Below are 22,638 nucleotides of genomic sequence, written 5' to 3'. Positions count from 1 at the left end.
GACGAATACTTTCATCTGTGTAATTTGCATGTAGGTAACTGGTGAAATCTCTACATGCCAATCTATATTTCCCATATATCAGGCATACATTCCTCTTAGTCTCATTGAGAGCGTCTAAGGTTTCCTCAAAAGAACCAGTTCTTTTGTTTATGTACCCATATACATCTTGCCAGGTTGATCTGATAAGCGTCTGATACTTCTCTACCTGTTTACCATAGTTTTCTGCAGCTTTAGGTGTCAGGGTCCTAACTCTCCGCTGTCTCTCTGGGGTAGGAACCTCGTCCAGGTTTTCATCAGCTGTGGTAAGCTGCTCATCTAATGTTTTCTCAGCGGTAGACATGCTGAAACTCTTACCTTAAATCAACTGGCTTCAGGATAGTCAGTGTCACAGCTTCTTACTGATCCGCCACTCACTCTTGCTGAATGATGACAGACAGATAACGGACGTCAAACTTGTTTATTCAACATAACACTATAGTTAAAACCATAGTTAACACCGTAAGAACTGAAATGTGAAACAAAATACTCTTATGAGTCCTAACATAGTGACAAATATTCTATTTCATACTAAACATACTGTTTTTCCTATATAGCTAACATTGTTGACTAGAATACTGAATACTAGTATCATAATATTGACAAATCAACAATATAATTACTTGAAAATTAAAGGTACATTGTACAATCAAAGACTTTGTTGTTACTATAACTATTGACATATTAACTCTGATATCAATTAGCCTCATCGTTAATGGTCATATTATCATGTCTGAGAACCGAACTCATAGACAACATTCTAATAGATAGTATTATAAACACTATAACAATTTAGTATTTAACTATTCACACATGTGATTAACAATTATAGATTGAATCATTACAATATATAGGTACTGTACTGCACACTATAATAGATCTATACTTGTACATGCATATATAAACTTACGCTGTGGTGACACCTAGCCTGACTTCTGATTTAAGGCATTTCAAAAAATAGGCTTGCACATGTGCTCTACAATTAAGTAAAATACATTGTGAGCAGTTACAACACTAATATCAAAAGTAATCTACAAACATAGGGAAGTACTTATTACCCTTGGATATATATGAAGATATATGTATGTGGAGATTGTAATAAACTCAAACTGGCATACTATATTATTATATAACTACAACTACACAGTGTATACAAATAAATCACAGCAGCACTAAATACTGACATCTGTAATCATATGACTAGGAGACTGTAACTTTCCTTAACAGACTTAAAATACGCATTTATCGATAAAATGACAATTAATGGTAAATCAAACAATGGGAGGTAATGCTACACATTAATTTTACATTTTAGTTACACAAGTAAAAGGCTCCATGTAATCAGCGAGGCACTGTTTTGCCATACATATAAAATGGGACGAAATGACTTGCACTGTTTCGAAAAATACTAACATATCGCTTAACCGAACAATACTGAATTAATGTCTAAATTTGACAATCGAACGTCGATCCACATTACTTATGTGATATTTGTCAAACAATATATACCATATTGACATTGCAAAATATATCTAAAAACTTACAAATGCACTGCGGTCTTGTAACGCTGTAAAACGTGTTTATAATTTCTGGCGTTCTTCTGCAATACGAAGAGCGACACTACGGGGGATAACTCATGACAAACAACTACTAAATATCACGTACTGACGTAGGCTATACCAAGGGAGGTAATTCCTACTGCTGGTCCAGCACACTCCCCGTCTGATATTAGTAATATCACTATTTTCTACTACAAATTATAAATGTTAAACAACCAGAATACACAGTTCTTCATTTACAGAGTCCATAGTCTACTTTTCAAGAAGAAGAACCATTTCTGTTATCGGACGCGTTAACACAGTCACTCTGTTGTCCTTTGCGACGCGAACTTCAGCTTTGCGAACCCTATTGTCACATTCACTTTTAAACACAGTTTGAATGATTCCTAACGCCCAATCGTTGCGCGGTAGTGATTTATCTCGGAGAAGCACAATATCTCCTTCCTTGAGGTCTCGTTGATCATCCTGCCACTTCCTACGTGGCTGTAGGGTTTGAAGGTAACCTTCGCGCCATTTCTTCCAGAACATTTCAGAGAGGGCCTGGACTCTGCGCCAATGACCCTTATAGATGTCTCTTTCGGAGAAATTCAATGCTGTAACTGGGTCATAGTAATTCACTTTCTGATTCAGAAGAACAGCTGGGCTTAAGATTTCCGGGGATTTTGGATCATGCGAAATGGAGGCAACTGGTCGAGAGTTGACAATGGCGCACACCTCAGCCATGAATGTCACCAAAATCTCATGCGTTAGACTTTTGCCTGCAGCACCCATTAACATAGAATCAAGTATTCTCCTAACTACCCCAATCATTCGCTCCCACACTCCACCCATGTGGGAGGAATGTGGAGCGTTGAATTTCCACACGATGCCAGAATCATTGAGATAAGAGGCAGTAGGTCCATCTCCAACATTAACGCTGTCAATGTGTAACTCGTTCACAGCTCCAACAAAGTTTGTCCCACAGTCTGAACGTATTTCTTTCACGTTGCCTCTGATAGCAACAAACCGTCGCAGAGCGTTGATGAATGATGAGCTAGACATTTCTTCTGTTACCTCCACGTGTATGGCACGTGTCGTCAGACACGTGAACAGCATTCCCCACCGCTTCGAGTTTGCTGATCCACCTCGCGTCTTCCTAGTGACTACGGACCAAGGTCCGAAGGCATCAACACCTACGGAGGTGAACGGAGGCCCTGGAACAAGTCGATCCTTAGGGAGATCAGACATCTTTTGATGTTCCAGGGGCCTTCGAAGTTTCCGGCACGTAACACAGCTACTAATGATACTGGTGATCAACCTTTTAGCACCTACTATCCAGTAACCATTGTTTCTTAATGAACCTTCCGTGATAAGCCGTCCTTGATGATATACTGCTTTATGATGATGCTGGACTAAAAGCTTTGTCAGACAATGTTTACTAGGTAAAACTATGGGATTAGTTTCCTCGATAGGAAGATCGCTCTTTCCTAGACGTCCCCCTACACGCAAGACACCAGAACCATCCAGATAAGGGTCCAAATTCCTGATGTGACTTGACATGGGCACATGTTTTCCTTCCCTTAGACACAAAACTTCTTCATGGTAAGCATGCTCTTGAATAAGTCTAATGATAACAGCAGTAGATTCCTTGATTAGATGTGTTGTGCTCTCAGTCGGAGAGTCCGGGGTAAGTTTTCCCTTGAAGCGACGAGCAGCTCTCTTAATCAGGACTATGACATTCACTAGTTTGCGCCAGTTAGACAAATCTTGTAAGCGGTCAATGAAGCTTTCTTCTAAAACAGTTTTACGGGAAGCTACTGTGACTTCCGGTCGCAGCTCCTTGTCATCATCTGGCTCTACTAATGGAAACTCCCTTGGTGTTATAGCAAAGTTTTTATAGAGTTGTTCAGGACCTCGCAGCCAGTTGCTGTTTGCAAAATCCTCTGGCTTGGTGGAAGAACGAGTAGCAAGATCAGCTGGATTTTCTCTAGTATTGACGTATGACCACTGATCTGCTCGACAGCTGCGCAAAATCCTTTCCACGCGATTAGCAACATATGTGTAGAACCTGCGTGTCTTGTTATTAACATACCCTAAAACGACCTTACTGTCACTGTAGTACCTCACGGATTGTAGAGATATATGGAGAGATTCGCAAAGAAATTCAGCAAGTTCAACTGCCATGACGGCTGCGCACAGCTCAAGTCTAGGTATAGTGTGTCCTCTAACTGGGGCTATCTTTGACTTTCCTGCCGCAAAACCAGTATGGTATATTCCATCGTGTAAAGTAACCACATATGCCACCGTCGCAATCGCCTTCTCCGAGGCGTCGGAGTAGATATGTAGTTCTACCCCGTCCGATGTGCTGAGGGAAAGAGGAACGAACATTCGTTGAATGGAGATGTCCTTCAGTTGTTCCAGAGACCTTGTCCAAACATTCCACTTTTCCAGTTGCTCTGTAGGTATAGGTTCATCCCATCCGGTACCAGTAGCAATCTCCCTGAAGAGAATACGACCATGGATTGTGATTGGTGATAGGAAACCGATCGGGTCAAATATGCTGTTTAAAGTGGAGAGCATGCCCCGACGGGTTTCCGGTTTAGTATTGACCTGGATATCGAACTTGAAAGAGTCTGTGTTTAGGTCCCAGGACATGCCCAAACTGTGCTGTACCGGCAGTGCATCCTTGTCAAAGTTCAAAGATTTCAATGTTTGACACTGATCTTCTTCATGAAAGGCGTTCATCACCTCAGGGTTGTTTGAGGTTATTTTATGCAAACGAATGTTTCCGTTAGTCTTCAACACCAACTGGGTACGTTTCACGACATCAGTGCGGTAGGACGAGATAGCAGACAGTCGTCGACATAAAAATCCTGGTTAACTAGATCCTTGACATCTTTCTCGGCATCCTCAACCGCTTTACGTAGGGCGTAGGTGGCAACAGCTGGTGACGGGCTATTACCGAATACATGCGCTCGCATTCGATATTCTATTAGTTCCTCAGTAGGATCATTGTTCCTGTACCATAGGAAACGCAGGAAATCTCTGTGTTCTTTCTTCACGAGAAACCTGTAAAACATTTGTTCCACATCGGCAGTCACTGCATACAAATCGTTTCTAAAGCGAAGGAGAATTGACAGTAAACTATTGGTAAGGTTAGGTCCAGACAGGAGAGTTCCATTAAGAGAAATGCCTTCGTAAGTCGCAGACGAATCGAATACTCCCCTGATCTTATCGGGCTTCTTCGGATGATACACCCCGAATATGGGCAAGTACCATACCTCGTCAGTTGTAGGTGGGGCTACCTCTGCTGCTTTAGAGTCAAGGACCTTTTGCATGAAGGATACAAAATGCTCTCGCTTTGTAGGGTTCTTCTTGAGAGACGCATCCAGGATCATAGCTCTCTTCCATGCAACAGGTCTGTTGTTGGGCATTCTAGACTTTGGGTATCGAAAAGGTAAAGGTGCTGTCCAAAATCCTTCTGTATCTTTATGGCACTCTTCATTCATTACATCAAGGAACTGACGATCTTCAACAGACAGACTGACCTTCTCATCATCCTTCGTTTTAACAAAGATGTGGTCGTTCTCCGAACTCTCTTTAGTATACAGGTTGAAGTCACACGGTTGGAATATAGAACCCCTACTGTTGATTATAGCAGTTTTCATTACCTTGACAGTACTAGGAGGGTGCACTTTGCCTAAGCAAACTTCCCCTATAACTACCCATCCTAAGCTCAACTTCTGTGCAAATGGCGCTCGTCTAGGTCCTACTATCTGCCTTTGAACTTGATGTGCCTCGGGTAAATCTCTTCCAATCAGAAGCCCTATGTGACAATCCGATCGGAACTTAGGAATATGGTCTTTCAGTTCCTTTAAGTGGCTATGATGTAGAACAACCTCTGGAGTAGCTGCCTCAGATCTGTCTTGTGGTATATCATCACATTCTATAGTACTCGGTAGTAAGTGACTCGAAAATCCATCAATCGAACTAACGACTAATCCGTCAGCCTTGCGTCCAGAAGCTTGAGCAGTTCCGGTACATGAAGAAATAATGTAGCAGTAATCCTCGCCCTGCACTCCTAGTTGGTCAAGAAGCTCTGGACTAATCAGTGTCCTATTACTTTGGTCGTCTATCACTGCGTAAACTGTAATGGCCTTTTCTGGTTGCTCAGCCGGAAACACATTTACCAGTAAAGTTTTAGCACAGGATCTGCCACCGATTCCTTGTCCACATACTGCAGTACACTTCGTTGTTACACTTTGAACTTGCTCCCCGCCATGAGGAATCATTTCTGAATGGCTAAAATCCTTACGCTCACTCTCATTAGTTTGATGTAAACCAGTAGGGTGTTGTTTGCTTCCACATTGCTTACATTTAATGATGGCCTTGCATTCTTTAGCCATGTGTGAGTTAGTCTCACCACATTTGAAACAGATCTTATGTTCTTTCAACAAAAGTTTCCTCTCCGCCAAAGGTTTCCTTCTGAATTCTCTGCACTCATTGAGGGAATGAGTCGTGGAGTTATGAACTGCACAGAATTTGACATTAACTTCCTTTTCTCCCGAATTAACTTCCGTTTTCTTCACTGTGATTGGTCTGTAGACGTTGGTTCTCGCAGGATTCCTGGAATCTTCTCTGGTCGACTTTTCGTTTTGTAACACGAAACTTGGATCATTCATCAGTCGGGCCATTTCCTTTATAAAGGTTACAAAAAATACGAAAGGAGGGAAGGCAACATGTCTCGTGTTTTTGTATGAAAAGGCTCGATCGGTCCACTTAGATTGTACACGTGTCGGCAGTTTTGTCAATACCGGCCTCACACCTAATGGAGAGTCATAATGCGACAAGATCTGGTGATATTTAGGATCATCCTTCAATACTTCGATTTCTGTGAGAACATCTGCAAGTTCATACATCTTGGTCTTGTCAATAAGTTTAGGAAAACTATCTAATTTTGTTTGTAAAGCTGCCTCTACTGCTTCAGCACTGCCATACCTTTCGTCAAGGCGTTCCCATAAAAGTTTCTTGCCGAGAGCTGGATTGCTGCCATTACTACTCCTTATACTTGAAGCATATGTCGATGACACAGGACCCAGCCATTTCACAAGAAGATCAAGTTCTTCACCTGGTGTAATGGAGGCTTCTTTCATGACTGACTGAAATGTAGTTTTCCAGCTAAGGTATGAATTGGATTTGTCGTTGAAATTCATAAGTCTTGAGGATGCGAGTTCCTTGTGCATGAGGAAGTTTACTAATGAAGGTACAACTTCATCCTTGGTCGTAGTTACCGGTACAGGCAGTGAGACTGTAACTGGGTTGTTGGTTGGTTCCACTATCAACTCAGTGCTCTCAGTGCCTTCAGTGCTTTCAGCACTTTGATGTGTGTTGACATAACTCCTAGTACGCTCATAAGCACTTTCAACTCGTTTAGGTAAGGTAAAGTTCTCAGACTCACTGCTATCTCCCTGGGAGCTTAACTCTTCATACACAACTGCTTCGGTTTCAGCCTCTGCACATTCTCTCTCCTCCTTCACAATATTCAAGTCTATTTCCAATTCCTGTCGATGACTTTGTGACTTAGCTTTGGAAACTGCCTCCTGTTCGGCCAACACAGCTTGTTGTTTAAGCAGCATGGCTTCTTTCTTCATGAACTCTTTAGCCGCCTTGGCCTTCTCAGCTTTAGCTCTAACTCGCAATGCTTCGGAGTTAGAACTAGATGTACGACTAGATTTAGACCTGTGAGACCTGTGACTGCTTGAATGCTGTGATACCCTCTCTGCAAGTAATTCTTGTTTAGAGTCCAACTGCTTTAGGATGCTCTGAACCAATTCATCACACTTGCCATCTTCGTGAGTGTGGATCGAAACGAGACGAATACTTTCATCTGTGTAATTTGCATGTAGGTAACTGGTGAAATCTCTACATGCCAATCTATATTTCCCATATATCAGGCATACATTCCTCTTAGTCTCATTGAGAGCGTCTAAGGTTTCCTCAAAAGAACCAGTTCTTTTGTTTATGTACCCATATACATCTTGCCAGGTTGATCTGATAAGCGTCTGATACTTCTCTACCTGTTTACCATAGTTTTCTGCAGCTTTAGGTGTCAGGGTCCTAACTCTCCGCTGTCTCTCTGGGGTAGGAACCTCGTCCAGGTTTTCATCAGCTGTGGTAAGCTGCTCATCTAATGTTTTCTCAGCGGTAGACATGCTGAAACTCTTACCTTAAATCAACTGGCTTCAGGATAGTCAGTGTCACAGCTTCTTACTGATCCGCCACTCACTCTTGCTGAATGATGACAGACAGATAACGGACGTCAAACTTGTTTATTCAACATAACACTATAGTTAAAACCATAGTTAACACCGTAAGAACTGAAATGTGAAACAAAATACTCTTATGAGTCCTAACATAGTGACAAATATTCTATTTCATACTAAACATACTGTTTTTCCTATATAGCTAACATTGTTGACTAGAATACTGAATACTAGTATCATAATATTGACAAATCAACAATATAATTACTTGAAAATTAAAGGTACATTGTACAATCAAAGACTTTGTTGTTACTATAACTATTGACATATTAACTCTGATATCAATTAGCCTCATCGTTAATGGTCATATTATCATGTCTGAGAACCGAACTCATAGACAACATTCTAATAGATAGTATTATAAACACTATAACAATTTAGTATTTAACTATTCACACATGTGATTAACAATTATAGATTGAATCATTACAATATATAGGTACTGTACTGCACACTATAATAGATCTATACTTGTACATGCATATATAAACTTACGCTGTGGTGACACCTAGCCTGACTTCTGATTTAAGGCATTTCAAAAAATAGGCTTGCACATGTGCTCTACAATTAAGTAAAATACATTGTGAGCAGTTACAACACTAATATCAATAGTAATCTACAAACATAGGGAAGTACTTATTACCCTTGGATATATATGAAGATATATGTATGTGGAGATTGTAATAAACTCAAACTGGCATACTATATTATTATATAACTACAACTACACAGTGTATACAAATAAATCACAGCAGCACTAAATACTGACATCTGTAATCATATGACTAGGAGACTGTAACTTTCCTTAACAGACTTAAAATACGCATTTATCGATAAAATGACAATTAATGGTAAATCAAACAATGGGAGGTAATGCTACACATTAATTTTACATTTTAGTTACACAAGTAAAAGGCTCCATGTAATCAGCGAGGCACTGTTTTGCCATACATATAAAATGGGACGAAATGACTTGCACTGTTTCGAAAAATACTAACATATCGCTTAACCGAACAATACTGAATTAATGTCTAAATTTGACAATCGAACGTCGATCCACATTACTTATGTGATATTTGTCAAACAATATATACCATATTGACATTGCAAAATATATCTAAAAACTTACAAATGCACTGCGGTCTTGTAACGCTGTAAAACGTGTTTATAATTTCTGGCGTTCTTCTGCAATACGAAGAGCGACACTACGGGGGATAACTCATGACAAACAACTACTAAATATCACGTACTGACGTAGGCTATACCAAGGGAGGTAATTCCTACTGCTGGTCCAGCACACTCCCGTATACTGCTTCACTAAAAATCCCGCAAGATTCTTTCTTTCCTTGTTTTTCGGACATTTTTTTGGAAAGTGTCCATATTTATTACAGTTGTAGCACTGTACATTTCTCATTTGATCCACAGATCTTTCTTGTCTCTGATCTTTGTCAGTGTGAGAATATTTCCCATTGGAACTCTTACCGTGAGTTTGTTTGCTTACATTCCTCTCTGGCAGAATATAATCCTCAGCGGCCTCTACCACACTGCTTGATCCTTTATTACGTCGTATCCACTGTGCTTGTGACGCTGGCAATGCACTCAGAAAATATTCCTCCTTAAATTTCTCCATGGTATCCTCTACCGAATCCAAAAATCTAACAAGATATTGTTCGATCCTGGCCATCAGTCCTCTGTATGTCTCCTGAGGTTCCTTTTAAAAAAATTGGTAGGGTCTTTTCCCGTACCTTTCCGTTAGAGCTTTACTTAGTTCCTTAAAGGATCCATGTGCTTGAATAGCCACAGCTCTAGCCTCACCTGTTAACAAGGTTCTAAGTTGAAGCATTTTGACCTCCTCTGTCCATCCTGCCTGTGATGATAGTGCAGAAAACTCGGATAAGAATGTCACAATATCTTCATTGCCAGCATGATTGTATGGTTGAAGCTTAAGTCTAAATGGCACAGAGTTGTACTTTGTGTTACTTTCCTCACTGTGAAGTTTTGCTTTCTCTATCTCTAATTCCAACTCCTTAAGTTTCCTTTGATGGTCTCGTTCTTTTTCCTCAGCTTCCATTTTCATCTTTTCCCTCTCTAGATTTATAAGTTCTTTTTGTCGTTCTTCCTCTCTTTGGCGTTCTTTTTCATCTGCATCCAGTTTAAACTTTTCCATTTGGAGTTTTTCTCTTTCCAATTCCGCTTGAATTTCAAGTCGTTTCATTTCTAGTTTTGTCTGTGCTGCCGTCATTTTAGCAGTTTCTGTTTCTTCAGTAGCCGACATTTTCAGTTCTTACACGAGCGTTATCCCTTTGATAACGGAGTCCTTCTCGTTAAGATAATCCCTAATCGCTGCCACCAGAATATGTTACCCTCTATGCTGCACTTAATATAATAAACAACCAGCAACAACTGTTCTAAGTATAAATGTTGAGTATTAGTTATAAGTATTCTACAGACATTGGTAACATGTAAGGCCTGAGTATCGAGCTTACACGTTACCCCTTCCAAGGCCACACCAGGACTGACTCTATCTGGGCCTGTTCACCCAGTCTAAACATACAAAGCAATTATAATGATTAAAATGACATGGGGATGCCAGCTAATGAGGTACTGTGATAAGGGTCCGGCCACATCAGCATTGGACACTTGACATCCGTTGTAACTCAATTCAGCTGTCTGATACAGTACTGGCAGGGATCACCAGACTCTGGTGGTCAAAGATAACACCTGACCATATAATTGACCCTGAGGTCAATTTCTCCCTATTAACAGTCGACATTGATAAAAAAATTAACCTTTGACCTTTGGTGACCCATATAATGACCTTTGCTATAACTCATCACTGTTATAAGATATTCATATGACATGTACACGATATTGGTCGACATTGATAAACAATTTAACCTTTGACCTTTGGTGACCCAGATAATGACCTTTCGTATAACTTCTCACCTTTATAAGATATGCATATGACATGTATATGATATTGTCCACAATAATTAAGAATTTGACCTGTGACCTTTGGTGACCCATATAATGACTTTTGGTATACATCCTGTATATCCAAACTGTAATATGATATGCATATGAAATATATAAAATATTGGTCAACATTGATTGATAATTTGACCTTTGACCTTTGGTAACCCATTTAATAAACTTGGGTATAACTTATCACGGCTATAAGATATTCACATAGCACGAAAACGATATTGATCGACATTGATAAAAAATGACCTATGACCTTTGGTGTAACTTTTAACTATATAAGACATGCATATGACATGTATACGACATTGGTCCATATTATGAAGAATCTGACTTGTGACCTTTTGTGTCCATTTTAATTACCTTTGGTATAAACTTCAAACTGCTATGCATATGCATATTTTAATGTATGCGATATTGATCGACATTGACCTTTGACCTTTGGTGACAGATATAATGACATTTTGTATAAATTTTAAGTATTAAAAGCTATTCATAAAACATGTAAACGATATTGATCGACATAGATTTGTTCAACTATGTTTTCGGTAAATTATTTATAAACCGATATCCACTGTAACGTTTGAATATGGTGTCATTTTGAAAATCTAATATTGAAAAGGATTAATATGTTATGGGGTCCATTTTCAACGTTGAATTTGGAACCGGTGTCATTTTAAACTAAAAATATGGAAATAGGTCAGTATGTTGTAGGGTCCATTTTCAATGTTGAATATGGAACCGGGGTCATTTTCAGCAAATGATATACAAATGGGTCAATATGTCGTGGGGTCCATTTTCAACGTTGAATATAGAGCCGGGGTCCTTTTTAGCAAATAATATGGAAACGGGTCAGTATGTCGTGGGGTCCATTTTCAACGTTGAATATGGAACCGGGGTCATTTTTAGAAAAATAATATGGAAATGGGTCAGTATATCGTTGGGTCTATTTTCAACGTTGAATATGGAACCGGGGTCATTTTAAAAACAAAGTATTCAAATGGGTCAGTATGTCGTGGGGTCCATTTTCAACTTTGAATATGGAACCGGGGCATTTTAAAAATAAAGTATGCAAATGGGTCAGTATGTCGTGGGGTCCATTTTCAACGTTGAGTATAGAACCGGTGTCATTTTTAGCAAATGATTTTTTTTTTTTTAGATTTTTTTTTATTTTTAAAGACATGTTTAATACATACATACATAAGAATCACACACACAAACACACATCGATTCCAATATGTATGGTTTGCTATCATCATAATCATAATATCATCTTCACTGTCATCATAACCTATATTTTTCATCATCATAATCTCATCATCCTACTTAAACATTAAAATCATCATCATAAAATAATCATCATCATAATATCATCATCATACTAATCATCATCATCAACATACTCATCACCATCATCATCATCATAAACATCATAATCATCATCATCATCATAGTCATCATCATCATAATCTCATCATCATCATCATCATAATCATACTAATCATCCTACTAATCATTATTATCGCAATCATCATACTCATAACCATCATAATCTTATCATCATCAGTCATCATCATAATAAACTTCATCATCATCATAATCTCATCATGATATCATCATCATCATAGTCATCATCATCATCATCATCATCATCATCATCATCATCATCATAATCTTATCATAATATAATAATCATCATAGTCATCATCATCATCATATCATCATATCATCATCATCATCATCATCATCATCATCATCATCATACTCATCATCATACTAATCATCATATAATAATAATCATGATCATACTCATCATCATCATCAATTTAACTACAAGGATAAATACATACAAACCATACATACTCCTATACCCGTATACATATTCTGAAAAACATACATCCATCCCACACACACATACATATTCAGTTTCCTGGTAGCCTGATCAATCCTGTCGAGGGCTCAGCTTCTGTGTTGGTCATATCAACTCTTGCCACAGAGAGAGAGAGAGAGAGAGAGAGAGAGAGAGAGAGAGAGAGAGAGAGAGAGAGAGAGAGAGAGAGAGAGAGAGAGTATAGGAGTGGAGAGAGAAAGTATAGGAGTTTACGCCGACATCGCATAATATGGTGCGATCTGATTGGCTGCTGGCCATTTGTCCCCACAACTCTGCTGAAAGCATCTCTCGCTAATTTGTTTTTTTTTCTAGTGATTTTAATAATATGCTATATAGTGAAATCAAACAATAATCACATTTGGTGATAGCTTTATGTCACGAGAAACGTTAACGTGGAGAAATACATCTATTTTAACAAAGTTTTTTTCGGCGAAGAAGAAGTTTCTGCGCACGCGCAGTTATAATAAGCGGACAGAGCAAGTGGAAGGCGCCGCACTCTACAGTTATAGAGGTAAGCTTCATGTGACGATTACAATAAGGTTGCATAGCCAAGTTTAATACTTGCAAAATGATAAAGTGATCTATTAAAGATGATTATTTATGTCACGCGCTTTCGTTTGAAAACTTATCGTACATCGGGGTGGGGGGTGGGGTGGGTAGGTACAGTACTGTACTGTTTTACTGTTTACTGATGTCTTACACTAACAGTAGTCTTACGTTAAGGTGAGTCCTATCCAGTGTACTGCTAGGACAAGAAACTGTTATTAGAATTGTCGCAAGCCCTAGTCCGTGATCAGTTGTTTCTAGTCAGTCGGGACGTCGTCCTAGACTGGATAAATCAAGCCATTTCGTCACCATGTGTTTTTAAAAGGACGAATCGTCCTACAAGTATTACAGTAGATTTCCCTATTTTTTTCTGCATCAGATACATGTACCTATGCTTGATCCACATTGAATTGAATTGAAACCACAGGAACCGAACAGTTTACAAAAACAACACTTCAGGAAATTTAATGAACACAAAGGTGTCCAGTTTACAAAAACAACACTTCAAAAATAGCTGTTCGATGTTCAGGAAATTTCATGCACATAAACTTTGGCAAGTTGATAATAAGTTTTAATTTCTCAAAACTTCCTGCACTTCAAGTTTCCGCAGCTAGTCTATACAGAACTCTGCAATCCTCCGCATTTTTAATGTCGACCAACGCAGTACTCTGCAGCGCCAACGTTAAACCCCTACAACAACAACAACCGCATTTTTTGTTGTGGAGAAATGTGGAAAAAATGCGGAGAAATGTGGAGAATTCTTGCACAGGAATGCGGAGAAATGTGGAATCTTTAATTTTTGAGAAGATTTTAGTATTTTAAAAAAAATACTGGCCCAGTAATAGTATTCTTGCCCTGCACCATGCATCTGACTATCATCTTTTCTTTTGCTTTCCAGAGATGGAGAAATATGAAGTGGCTGCAATCACGTTCTATTTTGTTTTATGTCTGAGTTTTAAAGTTTCTGCTTTTTATATACCATTTTTCGCGTCTCCACTTCTTCTAATTTCTGTTTTTATTGATTTACTGTTTGCTTTAGTTTTTCTTGTTTATGCCATATTTCTCCACTGCAACAATTGGTAAGTGTTTTCTTTTTACATTGCCAGTCGTACACATCTCTCCCAATGTCGGCAGTTTGCTTTAGATGTCGTGAAGATGTCGTAAGAGTGTCGTCCAAACTCGTACACGTGTCATGGACATCTCGTCGTATTGCATGTCGTACGACAAACCATGAGTCTTGCCGAGTTTAAGTGCTATTCAAATTCATTTTGTATATTTTGGTCATTATTTTGTTCTTTTGTTATAATTCTATATCTTATATTGGTTCAAACCGAAGAAAAAAATGATAGCAGATATATCCGAAATGCAATATGTCATTTTAACTCGTACATATCTTGTACACATGTCGTCCGTAACTCGTCAACAGTCGTGTTAAGTTGTACGGTCTCGTATATAGCTCACCAACCAGTGTTTTTCCAGCCTATATATTTGGGGTCGATATAAAAGCAAGTTAAAGGTGATAAAAACAGATTTCAAATATGCTACTTTTTTGTTGGTATTTGTATACTGTGATAATCTTTATGATTTCCGACAAAAAAAACGGGTTGTATATGACGTAAATTCAATCAAATGTGCTTGAAACAGAAGTCCATAACGACTCCCATCTAGAAAGATCACATCGCTTATCACCCCTGATATCACCAGGTGGCGGTAGATTTGTGATGTCATCTGTGCCAAACAACTGTGACAAGAGCCGTAAAATTCAATGTGGCATGCAATGTTGCGATATTGGCGATTATGAATACTTAAAACTGTCGCACTACATGCAGTTTTGTTAAATTGATAAGTGAGAATGTATCCGTATATAATATGCAATGTATAACATACCCTGATATAATGAAAAAAGATTGTTTACGCATTATAATCACTTGATTCAAAACAATTATTCAATTTGTCTGTATCTATCTGCACATATTCATGAATTACATTGAATATAACTTTATGCTGCCTTATATCATTTCATTTTATCAAAATATTACTGTAACAGGAGCGATAAGGGCCCAGTTTGCATGTCGACAAACTACACCCGGCTCCCTACCTGTACATTGTACATTGTGTACATATATCGATACAGTCCTCGTATATGGCAATAACTAACGACTTGAAATCTCCGCATTAATTTTTGGACAAAAGATTCCACATTTCTCCGCATTCCTGTGCAAGAATTCTCCACATTTCTCCGCATTTTTTTTCATAAAAAAAATGCAAAATCTTTTGACATTTTGAGGAAATCCGCATTTTTTTCTGCGTTTCTTTGCATTTTTAGCTCACCGGGACAAAGTCCAGGGGAGCTATTGCTATACCGTCGTCGGCGTCGTCCGTAGACAGCTAGGTTAAGTTTTTATAAAATGGTGTTGTGTCAATACTAATGAAGATACAGCTTTATAGGTATTTCACATGTGTGTTCCATGTAACAACACCTTTCCATCAGTACTACATTTGCGGACCTGGTGGCCTTGACTGCGACCTTTGACCTACTTTTAAAAAACTTTAACCTTGCCCATAGTATGTTAACCGTTAGAGATAGGGCTTTGATATTGTGATTACTTGGATTTAGCAAATACTTCCCTCAACGTGAAAGCACACATCATCATTAATGATAGCACCAACCTTACAGATGTACGTTGCACCTGTTAATATTTGGTTACATTATCTCTTTGGGGATGTCAGCGTTTGTCTCAATGTAAAACTAGTCTCATCACCCAGCAATATGTTTCCATTCAGAGTTTACCTGGAAACCCTACTCAGCTATGGTCCTGCAGCCAAAGAATCTCAGTTGACCAGTGGAATGTGGTATAAGGATACAGCTGCGCAAATGGACACTGCTGGAAACGATAATCATGGCTACATCAAGAGAAAATTGTCAACAGCAACCAGTAGATCTGTGGAAATGATAGGAAGACTCCATTATGACCTATTTGCTCAGGAAAGATATCTTGTCAATGATGTGAACATTAAAATAACGTTTACCAGAAGTAAAGATGTTTTCTGTTTGATGGGAGAAGACAAATAATTCAAAGTTGTCATCAAGGACATCTATCTAAACGTGAGAAAAGTTAGACTGAGTCCATCGGTGAGACTAGCCCATGCAAAAGCCTTGGAAATATCACCTGCCAAATACCCAATCAGAAGAATTGCAATGAAAGTATTTTCTGTTCCAAGAGGAAATCACAATTTTGTAAAGGATAATATGTTTCTAGGACAAATGCTTAAGAGATTGGTCATTGGATGTGTAGACAGGGATGCCTATAGTGGACTCATCACCAAGAATCCTTTTCATTTTAAAGATTTTGATATGAATTTTGATGTCCTGAACGGATGTAGACAGGGATGCCTATAGTGGACTCATCACCAAGAATCCTTTTCATTTTAAAGATTTTGATATGAATTTTGATGTCCTGAACGTGGATGGCAAGCAAGTCCCCACCAAACCTTTGCAGCCAAATTTCACTCAGAAACATTAAGTAAGAAGCTACATGGGTATGTTTTACACTTCCGGCAAAACGTTTCGTGACGAGGGTAATAACAGCTCAAAGGATGAATATGGCGCTGGTTTGACTCTGTATGGATTTTATCTGACACCTGACCTTTCAGAAGTGGGCACATTTCATCTTATAAAAAAGGGAAACTTGTCTTTGGAAGTGCATTTCGGAACAGCCCTACCCAATACCATCAACGTTGTGGTGTATGCTGAATTTGACAATATCATAGAAATAGATCGTAACAGACAAATTCTCTTTGATTATAGTGCATGATGAATACTTTAGAAATAGAACTGATCCTACAAGCCGTTTCTCCTCATTTTGCAGGGGTGTATGCTAGAAATACATTACCTTCATGTCCTTTAAGTGTTCCTAGTCTCATGGTTTGTAATACTGACCCAGATAATAAACAAGGGCAACATTGGATTGGTATGTATATAGATGTGGAAAGACGTGGAGAGTATTATGATCCTTAAGGATTGTCTCCCTTTCATTTAGATTTATCAATTTCATAAACCAGCCATGTAAAACATGGATTCATAATCCCATTGCAGTACAGCATTTGAACTCTCTATTGTGTGGTCAACATTGTATCTATTACTTGGTTCACCGAGAAATGGGAATGACCCTGAAAGACATCACCGAATATCTTAAATCAGAATGGCATGCCAATACTTACATTGTAGATGATTTTGTAAAGGACCTTGTACTAGACTTGTTGTTGCATTAGAAAATTGTGCATACCTAGTAATATCTAGAAATGTACTTATAAAATGGAAATTATTGTAAATCTCTGTTTTAGTTTTCTTTGCATGTATGTTAATGAATATAATTAAACAAACAAAAAACATTAGGGTCATTTGATGTGAATTCTTGTATTTCAATCAGAATTCTATTGTAATGGCTGCCATGTTTTTGGTATACATCATAGAATCTCCAAGAAAACTGTAATTGAAGAATGTCTGTCCTCTCAGAAGGATAATGACAACATCATGACAAAAGTCATTACAAAACATGACAAAATCATGACAAAACATGACAAAACATGAAAAACATGACAATATAATGACAAAACATGACAATATCATGACAAAAATGACAAAATCATGACAAAAATGACAAAACATGACAAAATCATGAAAAAAAAATAATGTCATGAAATCCAACCCGGCTAGCCATTTACATACTATACTAGCATACTGAAAGTCAATAACGTCGTGAAATCCAACCCGGCAAGCCATTTAGTAATAGATACATAATGGGTACGAGTGATGTATCGGATATATCACACGAGTGCGTAGCACGAGTGTGATATATGCGATACGTCACGAGTACCCATTTTGTATCTGTTTTATCCAATGACAGCCGAGGTTTTGTCACCCACGTGCCTAGGGGTGGAGCTATAAAATTGATCAGAACCTGTCACTGTGATATGTTTCCCGCCAATTTCTGACACGTTTTGTTTTCTGTCACAGTGGCCCATTCATTTCTAGTGAGACTGTCAACCATGACGGATCAGGTACTGATCACTGATGTCGATGTGTTCACTGACCTCCACGATATAACATTATCACAGGCCGTAGACAAGTATGAGTATGAACTGGAAGATAGTGACACGGTAGCGACTGACATTGGAATATTTGATACCAAGGAATTAACTCAACCAATTGGTGTAAATAAACTGAATGGTAATGTGAAAAACATGTGAAAGGCCGCAGGATTCGAGGGAAATTACACAAACGGTAACTGCTCCGGAAAGAGGACTTGCGCTACTTCCCTTTACCAAGCAGGTAAGTCTAAAATCATATCGTTTGAACAAATTGTGAAATGAAATATTTTTCGTAAATTTCGACGTTCACAATGTCACAAAGTCCTTTCAAAATCTGTTAATCGGTTAATCGGTATTTTTAGCCACGCGTCCTGTTATCATTTTCATCACTATTTTGTTTATGATAGGATTTTTCTGCAACGAAAGTATAGTTACATTTGGCGTAATCTGTATAACCATTTTTTTTTTAAATGACTGAAATTTTATAATATGTATCATGTAATGTATGCGTTTTTTTTACTGATCTGTTAACATATACATGTAATATTCTACTTAATAAAATATGAACAGGGTTTTATATTCTGTTTGGTCAGGTTTTGATGAACAACTCATTATGGACAGAACGGTACATCGCAGCTGGGCTGTAGTGCATACAAGGTGAAGAAAGAAGACAGGACATTTTTAAACGGCACTCGTATTTCATTAAATTTTGTTTGAAATGCATTTCCTGTCTTTGTTCGATCATTTGTCACGCCTACATTTGAAATTGGCCCCGCCTCAAGACTGAGGCATGGACCAATCAGAAATGCCATGTGATATTTCAGATATCACATATGTGATATTTGAAATATCACATAGTATGCAATATATCGACAACAAAAGATCAAAGAAAAACCGAGGCGTCATTGGATAACATACTATACTAGCATACTGAAAGTCAATAACGTTATTAAATCCAACCCGGCTAGCCATTTACATGCTATACTAGCATACTGAAAGTCAATAACGTCGTGAAATCCAACCCGGCTAGCCATTTACATGCTATACTAGCATACTGAAAGTCAATAACGTCGTGAAATCCAACCCGGCTAGCCATTCACATGCTATACTAGCATACTGAAAGTCAATAACGTCGTGCAATCAACCCGGCTAACCATGAATCATAAACAACAGATATTGAAAGAAGACGATGTCCAAAAAGAACCCGAAAAAGATAAAATCTCAAGAAAATGTAGTTAAAGAAAGGTATGTTACTTCTGTATTTGAAACAAAGATACAGTAGAGAGAATGGTAGTGGTATATGGGTTTTTTGAAGGCAGACATCTTGGAATAATTCATTCTGGGAAATGAAAAACCTCCATATCCACTATTTATCTCTCAGTAGGTTTTTAATGTGAAAGTAAATAAAAATCAAATAGATCAAGACCCAGCACTAACGTAACGTGGGATATTTCGTCCTTCCTCGTGACCAGTCCATTTTACGTCTGTATAACTGTATAAGAAAATGTAGTTTGAAAATTTCCATGGCAACTGGTAGGCAACAAAGAGTTCCAGAGGAAGAAAACAGATACATGTATGCCAAGATATTATCGTTCAAGTCCGAATGAAATAAAGGTCTGTAGCTGGATGATAAGCATAGACGAGTTCTTTATGGTTTACCCTTCAAACTGTCTCATCTACCTTGATTACGTGTGTGATGTATTATGTGATATATACTTCGATGACTATATGTATGTGATGCAATGTGTATGGTCCTCATATCACACATTTTCGTGATTGATTGATGGGGCTTAACGTCCTTGTTCCGGTTATAACCGAGCTTAGGACACTAAGGAGGAATGGGACGGGGCACTACTGGAGGGTCCGCGGTGGCCGAGTGGTTAAGGTGTCCCGATCCTTTATCACAAGCCATCCACATCTGGGTTGCAAGATCGAAACCTACGTGGGGCAGTTGCCAGATACTGACCAGAGTTGCTTGCATAGAAAATGACGATCAAAAAAAGAGATAGCCGTGGTATGTGTACTGTGTAATAGGGAAGGCCGGGAACTCCGTCACGAGCGAAACAGCATCCCATCTCACTTCAATCGACTAAAAAACACATTTACTGAAACTGACAGGGTGAACACTATATGCAACCGTCATCTAGAAACATTTATCTTTAACCAAACGTGTCACCCAATACGTATTGTTACATCTAAAACACAATAATCCGTGAAAACGTCACCGATTTCCTCGCTCATTTTTCAAACTGCTCCAGATTCTTAATTTACATACGGGGTTGAAACCGGTTTTACAATGGAGCTCGTGTAGTCTAGCCAATTCATGATTTGACCACAGACTAATTGCAACAAAATTTCTTTTGATATTTCCTGTAGATTTGCATATTTATGTGGTAGAAAACAATTTCCGTAAATCTTAATCGGGGAAATGGTTTTATTCCTTCAAAATAATACTCTTGAGATTTTGTATGCAACACAAATAATCAAAGATGGGTTTTAATTTGCTATGTTGATGTGAAACACATGTTTACCCTGGAATGTTTATGAGTTTTGCATGTGTATTGTCACCTACTTCAATATGTTGCGAGCAATTACCTGCATCACATGGGAGTAACCTGTCATGTGATTTTTACTATGTCAGGTTACTCGCATCACATCAATGGTTTAACTTGACGGCTGATATGGCCATCGTAGGATACATTTCATTTTGTTTTAATATGTCCGTTCTACAAAGATAATCAAACAATGTTCATTAGAATGTTTTACTGGAACTGTCCATCTTCATATAAACTTGTCCAGCTGTTGAGTGTACGTAACAGGAAAGATGTTTGTAATTTAGGGAAATACTTGAAATCTTGTTTTAAGGCACGTTCTAGATCTCATCTTTAGCCTCCTTATCAGTTTCTAGTTTTACCGATATTAAAGCCGTCTACTCCCTGACTACACTATTGTATACTCCACTTATACGATAATGCCGTTAAGAAATGTCATATATGTAAAGTAATTATATTAATGCTGCCCATCTTTCGTGTATGATGGAGCCGTGGCTATGATGAGCTGTAAGGCTAAAGTTGAATAAACATTGAACACCTTTTATATAGTCCTTTGAGAATAAAATACTGAAGTTAAAGTTTTATAAACAATTCTTAATTTTAAATACAATTCAGATTTAGGTTTGTAATTAATTGTATTTATCCTTTACATTTATCATATTCAAGTATAAATATGATAGTTGTACATACTCTGTCTTCCTGTGAAGTATAATCTTTATTTGGTCGTCAGAGGTAAAAAAAAAAGTCTAATAAACACTTTCATATAAATCTAAACATTAACTCAATAAAAATTGAATTTATTTAATTAATAAAATAAAAATCCGTCTTTGAAGTAAGATGAAAACAAATTTATACGTTATGTTGTATGTAAAACTTTTGCTAATAAAAAGTACACACGTTTAAAAATACAAAATGCATGTCTCGATAATTAAAGTTAGAGTTAGCGATAACAGCTGAATCAGATATGTTTCTTTACTTTATACGATATACCTAACGCTGTATATGTAAACTTAATATTCTGAAATGATATCCTTATATTTGGGTAAGTATTCTTATACTTCCTGCGTAGCATTGTTTTACAGTCAATTACTTAGACAACACCTTGATACAGGTACTTAACAAATGTATGCATTGGATGAAGTTGCCTGACGTTTCAGTTTACCTTATGACATAACGTCATCAGGCGATGTATTGATGTTTGTATTAAATAAGCTTTAATACGAAAACATAAGATAAATATAGGCAATTGATACACGTTATAAAGCGGCAAGCCGTTTATTTACGTTACATCGCGAGATGCAATCACACATTCTATCGATGGATGAGATTGACCGAAACATAAATGTGTACTTCCGAATGGGATTTAGCAAACTACAAATATTATCAATACTAGCTCATTCAGAAAGAGTTGCTGTAGCATTTCAAGAAGAATAGATGTTGATGTTTATTAAAAAACATAAAATAATTCCTAATGATTATGTCCGAATAACACTCACGTTAGACCGCTTTATATTTGACTCTAAAATAGCTTCTGTATACATAACAAAGTCTACAACTGATAATGCATGTGTTTATTATTTTATTTTCTGTTTATCAGCATTTGACTAGTTTGCAATTACAAACACATCTGAAAGTTTGCATTTGATATATCAAAACATCCACATCTAAAGCACTGTTAA

General features: G+C 37.8%; 1 protein-coding gene and 1 long non-coding RNA gene across 2 annotated transcripts; both read right to left on the bottom strand.

The window, feature by feature from the left end:
- Positions 1 to 443: 443 nt before the first annotated feature.
- Positions 444 to 7,786, bottom strand: LOC117330226. Its single transcript, XM_033888448.1, has 3 exons — positions 4,498 to 7,786; positions 1,581 to 4,447; positions 444 to 1,012 (listed from the first exon to the last, which is right to left on the bottom strand). Exons 1-2 carry the CDS (start codon positions 7,784 to 7,786, stop codon positions 1,848 to 1,850), a joined length of 5,889 nt encoding a protein of 1,962 aa, XP_033744339.1. The 3' UTR covers positions 444 to 1,012; positions 1,581 to 1,847.
- A 103-nt stretch (positions 7,787 to 7,889) lies between these two features.
- LOC117329924 lies at positions 7,890 to 9,194 on the bottom strand. The gene is made up of 2 exons (XR_004533292.1): positions 9,027 to 9,194; positions 7,890 to 8,458 (listed from the first exon to the last, which is right to left on the bottom strand). It is a non-coding gene; the product is annotated as an uncharacterized LOC117329924 (long non-coding RNA).
- Positions 9,195 to 22,638: the final 13,444 nt, after the last annotated feature.

This window comes from Pecten maximus, chromosome 6 (assembly GCF_902652985.1).
Source record: "Pecten maximus chromosome 6, xPecMax1.1, whole genome shotgun sequence".
Taxonomy (NCBI): domain Eukaryota; kingdom Metazoa; phylum Mollusca; class Bivalvia; order Pectinida; family Pectinidae; genus Pecten; species Pecten maximus.
This window is presented reverse-complemented; position numbering and strand designations above follow the sequence as displayed.

Bases quoted from the DNA above. Each gene is read 5' to 3' on its own strand.
- LOC117330226 (XM_033888448.1), bottom strand. From the start codon at position 7,786: ATGTCTACCGCTGAGAAAACATTAGATGAGCAGCTTACCACAGCTGAT. The intron at 4,448-4,497 runs GTAAAGCGGTTG...CTAGTTAACCAG, and splicing joins TGTTGCCACCTACGCCCTAC to GATTTTTATGTCGACGACTG.